The sequence below is a fragment of the Molothrus ater genome, unplaced genomic scaffold, assembly GCF_012460135.2.
Source record: "Molothrus ater isolate BHLD 08-10-18 breed brown headed cowbird unplaced genomic scaffold, BPBGC_Mater_1.1 matUn_MA375, whole genome shotgun sequence".
NCBI lineage: Eukaryota > Metazoa > Chordata > Aves > Passeriformes > Icteridae > Molothrus > Molothrus ater.
In genome coordinates this window covers 500-11,653 of record NW_023416582.1, presented here as the reverse complement: position 1 = coordinate 11,653, position 11,154 = coordinate 500, and the positions used below count along the sequence as shown (strand labels likewise).

The following is an 11,154-nucleotide window of genomic DNA, read 5'->3' as shown; positions in this document are numbered from 1 at the left end:
AGGTCCCAAAATTTGGGTTTGGGGCCCCAAAATTTGGGGCTGGGGTCCCAAAATGTGGGGTCAGAAACCCAAAATTTGGGATCGGGGTCCCAAAACTGTGGGGTGGGGTCTCAAAACGTGGGGGTGGACCCCAAAATTTGGGGTTGGGACCCCAAAAATGGGCCCAGAAACCCAAAATCTGAGTCCAGGACCCCCAAATGTGGAGTTGAGACCCCAAAATTTGGGGCTGGGACCCCAAATTTGGGTTTGGGACCCCAAAAATGGGGCTGGACTCCCAAAATTTGGGTCCAGAATCCTAAAATCTGGGTTTGGGCCCCCAAAAATGTGGCTGAGACCCCAAAATTTGGGTTTGGGACCCCAAATTTAGGGCTGCGACCCCAAAATCTGAGGGCAGGACCCCCCAAATGTGGGGCTGGGACCCCAAAATCTGGGTCCAGAATGCTGAAATTTGGGAGCCCCAAATTCGGGGCTGGGGTCTCAAATATGGGGCCAGAACCCCAAAATTTGGGGCTGGGTTCCCAAAATCTGGATTTGGGACCCCAAAATCTGTGGGCGGGACCCCCCAAAATTTGGGTTTAGGAGCCCAAAAATGGGGCTGGGGTAACAAAACCAAGTCCAGAACCCCCAAAATTTGGGGTTCTCCCAATGTCCACTATGCAGTGTCCACTCCCAATGTCCACTCCCAATGTCCACTCTGCAGTGACCACTCCCAATGTCCACTCCCAATGTCCACTCTCCATTGTCCACTACCAGTGTCCACTCAGTGTCCACTCCCAATGTCCACTCTGCAGTGACCACTCCCAGTGACCACTCTCAATGTCCACTCCCTGTGTCCACTCTCAATGACCACTCCCAGTGTCCACTCAGTGTCCACTCTGTGTCCACTCTCAATGTCCACTCTCCATTGTCCACTCCCAGTGTCCACCGTGTCCACTCTGCAGTGTCCACTCCCAGTGTCCACTCAGTGTCCACTCCCAATGTCCACTCTGCAGTGTCCACTCTGTCCACTCTGTGTCCAGTCTGTGTCCACTCCCAATGTCCACTCCCAGTGTCCACTCAGTGTCCACTCTGCAGTGACCACTCCCAGTGTCCACTCTGTGTCCACTCCCAGTGTCCACTCTGTGTCCACTCTGTGTCCACTCCCAGTGTCCACTCCCAGTGTCCACTCTGCAGTGTCCACTCTCCAATGTCCACTCTCAATGTCCACTCTGTGTCCACTCACAGTGTCCACTCACAATGTCCACTCCCAGTGCCCACTCTGTGTCCACTCCCTGTGTCCACTCACAATGACCACTCCCAGTGTCCACTGTGTCCACTCTGCAGTGTCCACTCTCAATGTCCACTCTGTGTCCACTCACAGTGTCCACTCTCCAATGTTCACTCTGCAGTGTCCACTCCGTGTCCACTCCCAATGTCCACTCTGTCCACTCTGTGTCCACTCCCAGTGTCCACTCCCAGTGTCCACTCCCAATGTCCACTCAGGTGAGTGACCACAGCTGTGGTCAGCTGGTCACTCAGTCACTCCCCAGGCCAAGCCATGTGGTCAGTTCCTCCTGGTGTGGCCACTGTCCCCTGGTGTGGTCACTCTTGGGTGGTCAGTGGTCACTCGGTCACTCCCAGGCCAGCAGGTGGTCAGTGTCCATTCTGGAGTGTCCACTCCCAGTGTCCACTCTCCATGGGTGAGTGACCACAGCTCTGGTCACTCCCAGGTGATCACTCAGTGGTCAGTGGTCACTCTCAAACCAGCCTGTGGTCATTCTCAGGTGGTCACTCAGTGGTCAGCCCCAGATGGTCACTTCCAGGTGGTCACTCCCAGGTGGTCACTCAGTGGTCAGTGGTCACTCAGGCCAGCCCATGGTCACTCCCAGGTGGTCACTCCCAGGTGGTCACTCAGTGGTCACTCCTGGATGGTCACTCCCAGCTGGTCACTCAGTGGTCAGTGGTCACTCCATGGATCACTCTCAGGTGGTCACTGTGGTCACTCAGATGGTCACTCCCAGCTGCTCAGTGGTCACTCAGGCCAGCCCATGGTCACTCCTGGATGGTCACTCCCAGCTGGTCACTCAGCACTCAGTGGTCACTCAGTGGTCACTCAGTGGTCACTCTCAGGCCAGCACGTGGGCCACGGGCACGTGCCGTGTCCGGCCTCCGGCCGCGGGCGGCACCACGATGGCCACGGGGTCACTGTGGTGGTCGCCATCGTCATCGTCATCGTCGTCATCGTCACCATCTGGGGGCAGCCCTGCGGGGAGGGTTCCGGAACGTTCCATGGGGTTCCGGAAGTTCGGGGGGGGAGGGAATTCTGGAAGGTTCTTTTGGGGCTTCCTTTGGGTTCTGTGGGGTTTCCATGGGGTTCTATGGGCGTTCTGTGGGAGTTTCCAGAAGGTTCTGTGGGATTCTATGGGGTTCTGGGAGGTTCTATGGGGCTTCTGGAAGGTTCTAAGTGAGGGGGCGGGATCTAAAGAGGCTCTGGAAGGTTCCATGGGTGTCTATGAGGGTTCCGGAAGGTTCTGTGGGGGTTCCGGAAGGTTCTGTGGGGTTTCCATGGGGGGGTTCTTAAAAATTCAATGGGGTTTCTAGAAGGTTCCACAGGGTTCAGTGGGGTTCTATGGGGGTTCTAAGGAGCTTCTGGAAGGTTCCATGGGGGTTCTAAAAAAGATCTCTGAAACTCTGTGGGGTTCTAGAATGACCTATGGGGTTCCATAGGGGGGTTCTAGAAGTTTCCATAGGGCTTCTCTGGAAGGGCAGCCCCTCCCCTCAGAACCCCCTCAGTCCTCCCACCCTCCGGGCCCCGCTCTCTCCCCCCCATCTCCTCCACTCCCCCTCAGTCTCTCTCTCCCCCCATCTCCTCCATTCCCCCTCAGTCTCTCTCTCCCCCCCATCCCCTCCATTTCTCCTCAGTCTCTCTCCCCCCCATCTCCTCCATTCCCCCTCAGTCTCTCTCCCCCCCATCTCCTCCATTCCCCCTCAGTCTCTCTCTCCCCCCATCTCCTCCATTCCCCCTCAGTCTCTCTCTCCCCCATCTCCTCCATTCCCCCTCAGTCTCTCTCTCCCCCCCATCTCCTCCATTCCCCCTCAGTCTCTCTCTCCCCCCCATCCCCTCCATTCCCCCTCAGTCTCTCTCTCTCCCCCATCTCCTCCATTCCCCCTCAGTCTCTCTCTCTCCCCCATCTCCTCCATTCCCCCTCAGTCTCTCTCCCCCCCATCTCCTCCATTCCCCCTCAGTCTCTCTCCCCCCATCTCCTCCATTCCCCCTCAGTCTCTCTCCCCCCCATCTCCTCCATTCCCCCTCAGTCTCTCTCCCCCCATCTCCTCCACTCCCCCTCAGTCTCTCTCTCCCCCCATCCCCTCCATTTCTCCTCCCACCCTCCGGGCCCCGCTCTCTCTCTCTCTCTCTCACCTCGGGCCTCCCGCCGTGCCCGCCGCCGGTCCCGGGGCAGGGAGTTACCGGCAGCCAGGAACGCGGCCCCGCCCAGGGCGGCGGCGAACGGCAGCAGCAGCAGCGCCCGCAGCAGAGCCCCGGCCCCGCGCTGGTACGAAATGGCGGCGGCTCCGCCCCCCAGGGCGTCACTCACCTGAGGGGGGAACAGGTGAGGGGGTGAGGGGGAGCGAGCACGGTGATCCCAGTGCGGGGCCGGTGCTCTCCCAGTGCTCCCAGTATGGCCTCAGTGCTCCCAGTACGGCCCCGGTGCTCTCCCAGTTTGGCCCCGGTGTCACCAGTGTGGGCCCAGTGTGGGCCCGGGGCCCTCACGCCATTCCCAGCCCCAGGGTGTCAATCATCTGAGGGGGCGGGGCCACAAAAGGCGGGAACGGCGTGAGGGGAGCAGGCCCCGCCCCTCCCACCTCCCAGTTTGGGCCACAATGGCTCCCCAGTGTTCCCAGTCTCCCTTCCAGTGCTCCCAGTATGGACCCAGAGCCTCTCCCAGTGCTCCCAGTATGGCCCCGGTGCCCTCACGCCATTCCCGCCCACCAGTGTGTCAATCATCTGAGGGGGCGGGGCCACAAAAAGGCGGGAACAGCATGAGGGGAGCAGACCCCGCCTCTCCCAGTGCTCCCAGTATGGCCCCAGTGCTCCCAGTTTGGGCCACAATGGCTCCCCAGTGTTCCCAGTCTCCCTTCCAGTGCTCCCAGTATGGACCCAGAGCCTCTCCCAGTGCTCCCAGTATGGCCCCGGTGTCACCGGGGTGGGCCCGGTGCCCTCACGCCATTCCCGCCCACCAGTGTGTCAATCATCTGAGGGGGCGGGGCCACAAAAGGTGGGAACGGCGTGAGGGGAGCAGGCCCCGCCTCTCCCAGTGCTCCCAGTATGGCCCCAGTGCTCCCAGTTTGGGCCACAATGGCTCCCCAGAGCTCCCAGTGTCACCTCAGTGCTCCCAGTATGGGCCCAGAGCCTCTCCCAGTGCTCCCAGTATAGCCCTGGTGTTACCAGGGTAGGCCTGGTCCCCTCAGAGGCCCCGCCCCCACGGGTGTCACTCAACTGACGAGGCGGAGCCACAAAAGGCGGGAACTCCATGAGGGGAGCAGGCCCCACCTCTCCCAGTGCTCCCAGTATGGGCCCAGTCCCTCCCAATCCGTCCCAGTTTATCCCAGTCTCACCAGTCCCACGAGGTAGGGGCTCCCAGCGTCTCCCAGTAAATGGGAGGCCACGATCTGCAGGGCCTCGGCCGTGGAGCGGCGCCCGGGGGGCACCACGTACTGGGATGAACTGGGATTAACTGGGAGCAACTGGGACGGCGCCAGGGCCATCCCAGTAACAGCCCAGTAACCACCCAGTTCATCCCAATTCATTTTAGAGCCATCCCAGTTCATCCCAGTAACCTCCCTGTCCATCCCAGTGCATCCCAGTTCATCCCACTAACCTCCCAGTTCATCCCAGTCCCTCCCAGTCCATCCCAGTCCCTCCCAGTCCCCCCCCAGTCCCTCCCAGTCCCTCCCAGTCCATCCCAGTCCCCCCTAGATTGTTCCCAGTCCCTCCCAGTGCCCTCCCAGTCTCACCAGTAAGATGTCAGCCACGATTGCCCAGTTCAGGGACAGGAGGGTCTCACCCAGGAAGATGAAAACCTGGGGAGGGCTCCCAGTTCAGACCAGTAACCTCCCAGTAACCTCCCAGTAACCACCTAGGGCATCGCAGTGCCTCCCAGTTTATCCAAGTTAGCTCCCAGTTCACCCCAGTGAGCTCCCAGTTCATCCCAGTCCATCCCAAACCCCTCCCAGTTCATCCCAATGACCCCAAACCCCTCCCAGTCCATCCCAGTGTCCCCCAATGTCCCCAAATCACCCCTAAATCCCCTCAAACTCCCCCCAAATCCACTCCCAGTCCCTCCCAGTTTATTCCAATGACCCCAAACTCCATCCCAGTCCCTCCCAGTCCCCCCTAGATTGTTCCCAGTCCCTCCCAGTTCATCCCAGTCCCTCCAGTGACCCCAAACCCCCCCAAATCCCCATCAAACCCCTCCCAGTCTATCCCAGTTCCATCCCAAACTCCCTCCCAGTCCATTCCCAGTCCCTCTCAAACCCCTCCCAGTCCATCCCAGTCGCTCCCAGTCCCTCTCAAACCCCTCCCAGTTTATTCCCAGTCCCCCTCAACCCCCCCCAATCCCTCCCAGTTTATGCCAATGACCCCCAACTCCCTCCCAGTCCCTCCCAGTCCATCCCAAACCCCTCCCAGTCCCTCCCAGTTTATTCCCAGTCCCTCCCAGTCCATCCCAAACCCCTCCCAGTCCCTCCCAGTTTATTCCCAGTCCCTCCCAGTCCATCCCAAACCCTTCCCAGTCCATCCCAGTCCCTCCCAGTCCCATCCCAGTCCCTCCCAGTACATTCCCAGTCGCTCCCAGTTCATTCCCAGTTCATTCCCAGTCCATCCCGGTCGCTCCCATTGCTCACGTAGGCGGGGGGGGCAGGGCTGCGCGCACAGCAGCGCCAGCAGCAGGCAGGGCCAGAGCCCCAAACCCATCCCAGTCCCACTCAAACCCCTCCCAGTCCCTCTCAAACCCCTCCCAGTCCATCCCAGTTCATTCCCGGTCGCTCCCAGTCCATCCCAGTTCATTCCTGGTCGCTCCCAGTCCATCCCAGTTCATTCCCAGTTTATCCCAGTTCATTCCCGGTCGCTCCCAGTCCATCCCAGTTTATCCCAGTTCATTCCCGGTCGCTCCCAGTCCATCCCAGTTCATTCCCAGTTCATTCCCGGTCGCTCCCAGTCCATCCCAGTCCATCCCAGTTCATTCCCAGTTCATTCCCGGTCGCTCCCCGGTTCCCTCACAGTCCCTCCCGGCCGCTCCCATTGCTCACGTAGGCGGCGGGGGGGCAGGGCTGCGCGCACAGCAGCGCCAGCAGCAGGCAGGGCGCCCCCCCCAGGAGCCCCCCCGCGCACAGCAATGGATCCGCCCGGGGCTCGCGGGGGCGGAGCCGGCGGGAAAGCTCCGCCCCCAGCCCCACCCCCAGGACCCCCGAGCCGCAGGTCAGGGCTCCGAAGAGGAGGCTGCCAAAAGGTCAAAGGTCAGGGGAAACGGGGTCAGAGTTCGCCCAAAATAAAATGAAAAAGAGCTCAGAAAGGAAAAAAAATACCCCAAAAATTAAAATAAAAAAAGTCCCGTGAAAGTGGCTCAAAATGGGGGAATTCTACCTTGGAATCACCCAAAATAACCCAAAAAGAGGGAAATTTCAGCTCGAAATGGGGAGATTCGACCCCAAATTAACACAAAATGGGGAAATTTCAGCACAAAATGGCCCAAAATAACCCAAAATGGGGAGATTCTATCCCAAAATCGAGAAATTATAACCCAAAATGGGGAAGTTCTACCCCATTGGCCTAAAATAACCCAAAATGGGGAAGTTCTACCCCAAAATAACCCAAAATGACCCAAAATGGGGAAGTTCTACCACAAAATAACCCAAAATGACCCAAAATGGGGAAGTTCTGGCCACAAATAACCCAAAACGGGGAAATTCTACCGCAAAATGACCTAAAAAAGGGGAAATTCCACCCCAAAATGGGGAAATTCTACCCTGAAATGGGGAAGTTCTACCCCAAAATAACCCAAAATAACCCAAAATAACCCAAAATAGGGAGATTCTGCCCCAAAATAACCCAAAATAACCCAAAACTGGGAGAATCCACCCCAAAATGGAGAAACTCCACCCCAAGATGTTCCCAAATTCCTTCCCCCAAACCCCCCCAAAAATTCCCCAAAAGTCCCCAAAAAATCCCCAAACCCCCCAAAAATCCCCAAATGTCTCCAAAATTCCCCCAAACCGCCCCCAAAATCCCCCAAATCTCCCCGGAATATCCCAAAAAAAAATCCCTGAAAATCCCCAAAATCTCCCAAAAATTCCCCGAAAAATCCCCAAATATTCCCCCAAACCGCCCAAAAAGCCCCAAAATCCCCAAATTTTTGGGTCTTGCCCACCTCTGGTCGCCCTGGCAGCGCCGCCCCCCCCGGCCCCAGTGCCCAAAATCCCCCCAAAATATCCCAAAAATGTCCCAAAAAATCCCAAAATATCCCAAAAATTCCCCAAAATATCCCAAAAATTTCCCCAAAAAATCCCCCAAATGTCCCCAAAATGTCCCCAAACTGCCCCCAAAACCCCTCAAACCTGCCCAAAATATCCCCAAAAATCCCTGAAAATCCCCAAATGTTCCCCCAAATCCCCCCCAAAAAATTCTCCAAATTCCCCAAAAAATCCCCAAAATGCCCCCAAAACGTTACCAAATCATCCCCAAAATGTCCCCAAAAGCCCCAAAAATCCCCCCAAAACCGCCCCCAAAATCCCTCAAATCTCCCAAAAATATCCCAAAAAAATCCCTGAAAATCCCCAAAATATCCCCAAAAAATCCCTGAAAATCCCCGAAAATTCCCCGAAAATCCCCAAATATTCCCCCAAAAAGCCCCAAAATGCCCGAATTTGGGGTCCTGCCCACCTCTGGTCGCCCTGGCAGCGCCGCCCCCCCCGGCCCCAGTGCCCAAAATCCCCCCAAAATATCCCAAAAAATCCCCAAAAAATCCCAAAAATTTCCCAAAATTCCCCGAATATTCCCCCAAAATGTCCCCAAATGATCCCAAAATCCTCCAAAAACCGCCCAAAAATTCCCCAAATGTCCCCAAAATGTCCCCAAACCGCCCCCAAAATCCCTCAATCCCCCCCCGGAATATCCCAAAAAAATCCCTGAAAATCCCCAAAATATCCCCAAAATTCCCCAAAAAATCCCCAAAAAATTCCCCAAAAAATCCCCGAAAATCCCCAAATATTCCCCCAAATCCCCCCCCAAAAAATTCTCCAAATTCCCCAAAAAATCCCCCAAAATGCCCCCAAAACGTTACCAAATCATCCCCAAAATGTCCCCAAAAGCCCCAAAAATCCCCCCAAAACCGCCCCCAAAATCCCTCAAATCTCCCAAAAATATCCCAAAAAATCCCCCAAAAATCCCAAATATTCCCCCAAAAAGCCCGAAAATCCCCCAATATTCCCCCAAAAAGCCCCAAAATCCCCAATTTCGGGGTCCTGCCCACCTCTGGTCGCCCTGGCAGCGCCGCCCCCCCCGGCCCCAGTGCCCAAAATCCCCCCAAAATATCCCAAAAAATGCCAAAAAAATCCCCAAAATATCCCAAAAATTCCCCGAATATTCCCCCAAAATGTCCCCAAATGATCCCAAAATCCTCCAAAAACCGCCCAAAAATTCCCCAAATGTCCCCAAAATGTCCCCAAACCACCCCCAAAATCCCTCAAATCCCCCCCGGAATATCCCAAAAAAATCCCTGAAAATCCCCAAAATCTCCCAAAAATTCCCGAAAATTCCCCAAATATTCCCCCAAACGGCCCCAAAAAGCCCCAAAATCCCCAATTTCGGGGTCTCCCCACCTCTGGTCGCCCTGGCAGCGCCGCCCCCCCCCGGCCCCAGTGCCAAAATCCCCCCAAAATATCCCAAAAAATCCCCAAAAAATCCCCGAAAATTCCCAAAAATCCCAAATATTCCCCCAAACGGCCCCAAAGAGCCCCAAAATCCAATTTGGGGTCCTGCCCACCTCTGGTCGCCCTGGCAGCGCCGCCCCCCCCCGGCAGGGCTGCCCCTCACCCCGGGCCAGGCGGGCGCGGAACAGGAAGCGGGGGCCAGAGCGCCAGGGCGCCCGTCACGAACGCCACCGAGGTGTGAAACCCAGCGTGGAGAGCACCAGGGTGCGGCTGGGGGACACAGAGAGTCAGAATTCCCGGAAAAATCCCAAAAAAAATCCCAAAAATCCCGAAAAAACGGCATCAAAATGGCGAAATTCTGCGCAGAGAAAGAAGCGGCCAAAATCGCCCAAATTCTCCTTGGGGACAGCGGTGACAAAGGACACGGATGTGGAACCAGCGTGGAGAGCACCAGGGTGCGGCTGGGGGACACAGAAAATGGGAATTCCTGGAAAAATTCCCAAAAATCCCAAAAAAACCCCCATTAAAATAGCCCAAAAATGGCCAAAAATCGGTAAAAAATCACCCAAAAACGGCTGGGGACACTCAGGACACCCAGTGACAAAGGACACGGGTGTGGAACCCAGCGTGGAGAGCACCAGGGTGCGGCTGGGGGGACACAGAGAGTCAGAATTCCGGAAAATCCCCAAAAAACCCCGTTAAAATAGCCCAAAATGGCGAAATTCTGCGCAAAAACGGCCAAAATCCGCCCAAATTCTCCTTGGGGACAGCGGTGACAAAGGGACATGGATGTGGAACCCAGCGTGGAGAGCACCAGGGTGCAGCTGGAGGACACACAGAAAAGGAGAATTCCTGAAAAAATTCCCAAAAAATCCAAAAAAAACGGCATCGAAAATGGCCCAAAAATGGCCAAAAATCGGTAAAAACGGCCAAAATCCGCCAAATTCTCCTTGGGGACAGCGGTGACAAAGGACACAAATGTGAAACCCAGCGTGGAGAGCACCAGGGTGCGGCTGGGGGACACAGAGAATCAGAATTCCCGGAAAAATCCCAAAAAACCCCGTTAAAATAGCCCAAAAATGGCCAAAAAATCGGTAAAAACGGCCAAAATCCGCCCAAATTGTCCTGGGGGACAGCGGGGTGACAAAGGACACCAAAGTGAGACCCAGCGTGGAGAGCACCAGGGTGCGGCTGGGGGGACAGAAAATGGGAATTCCCAAAAAAATCCCCAAAAAAATCCAAAAATCCCGAAAAAACGGCATCGAAACGGCCAAAATGGCGAAAATTCTGCACAGAAACGGCCAAAACGGCCAAAATCCGCCCAAATTCTCCTCGGGGACAAAGGACACCGAGGGTGGCATCAGAGCTGGGGGGACACGGAAATCGGAATCCCAAAAATTCCCGAATATGCCCCCAATGGGATCAAAATGGCCCAAAAATGGCCCCAAAATGAGGAAATTTCACCCAAAATGGCCCCAAATCCAACCCCCACCCCAAAATGTCCCCAAGTGACCCCGCCCGGACAGGGGTCACTCAGTGGTCACTCAGTGGTCACTCAGTGGTCACTCTGTGGTCACCCATTGGTCACTCATTGGTCACTCAGGGGTCACTCATTGGTCACTCATTGGTCACTCATTGGTCACCATTGGTCACTCAGGGTCACTCAGTGGTCACTCTGTGGTCACCCATTGGTACCCATTGGTCACTCTGTGGTCACTCATTTGGTCACCCATTGGTCACCCATTGGTCACCCATGGTCACTCTGTGGTCACTCAGTGGTCACTCTGTGGTCACCCATTGGTCACCCATTGGTCACCCATTGGTCACTCAGTGGTCACTCATTGGTCACCATTGGTCACTCTGTGGTCACTCTGTGGTTCACTCATTGGTCACCATTGGTCACTCTGTGGTCCTCAGTGGTCACTCTGTGGTCACCCATTGGTCACCCATTGGTCACTCTGTGGTCACTCAGTGGTCCACTCTGTGGTCACCATTGGTCACCCATTGGTCACCCATTGGTCACTCAGTGGTCACTCATTGGTCACCCATTGGTCACTCTGTGGTCACTCAGTGGTCACCCATTGGTCCCCCATTGGTCACTCTGTGGTCACTCAGTGGTCACCCATTGGTCACCCATTGGTCACCATTGGTCACCCATTGGTCACTCAGTAGTGGTCACTCATTGGTCACCCATGGTCACCCATTGGTCACCATTGGTCACTCATTGGTCACCCATTGGTCACCAGG

At 56.1% G+C, this 11,154-nt stretch overlaps 1 protein-coding gene across 1 annotated transcript; it reads right to left on the bottom strand.

The window, feature by feature from the left end:
* Positions 1–6: 6 nt before the first annotated feature.
* LOC118701106 (protein spinster homolog 1-like) lies at positions 7–9,796 on the bottom strand. Its single transcript, XM_036405732.2, has 8 exons — positions 9,792–9,796; positions 9,473–9,555; positions 9,021–9,177; positions 6,289–6,478; positions 4,996–5,061; positions 4,597–4,695; positions 3,401–3,575; positions 7–2,242 (listed from the first exon to the last, which is right to left on the bottom strand). The coding sequence occupies exons 1-8, from the start codon at positions 9,794–9,796 to the stop codon at positions 2,106–2,108; spliced, it is 912 nt and encodes a 303-aa protein (XP_036261625.1). The 3' UTR covers positions 7–2,105.
* Positions 9,797–11,154: the final 1,358 nt, after the last annotated feature.

Bases quoted from the DNA above. Each gene is read 5' to 3' on its own strand.
- LOC118701106 (XM_036405732.2), bottom strand. The intron at 9,178-9,472 runs GTGATTTTTTAC...TGTGTCCCCCAG, and splicing joins GTGTCCCCAGCCGTTTTTGG to CCGCACCCTGGTGCTCTCCA. The intron at 6,479-9,020 runs GTGGGCAGGACC...ACCTTTTGGCAG, and splicing joins CGCTGCCAGGGCGACCAGAG to CCTCCTCTTCGGAGCCCTGA.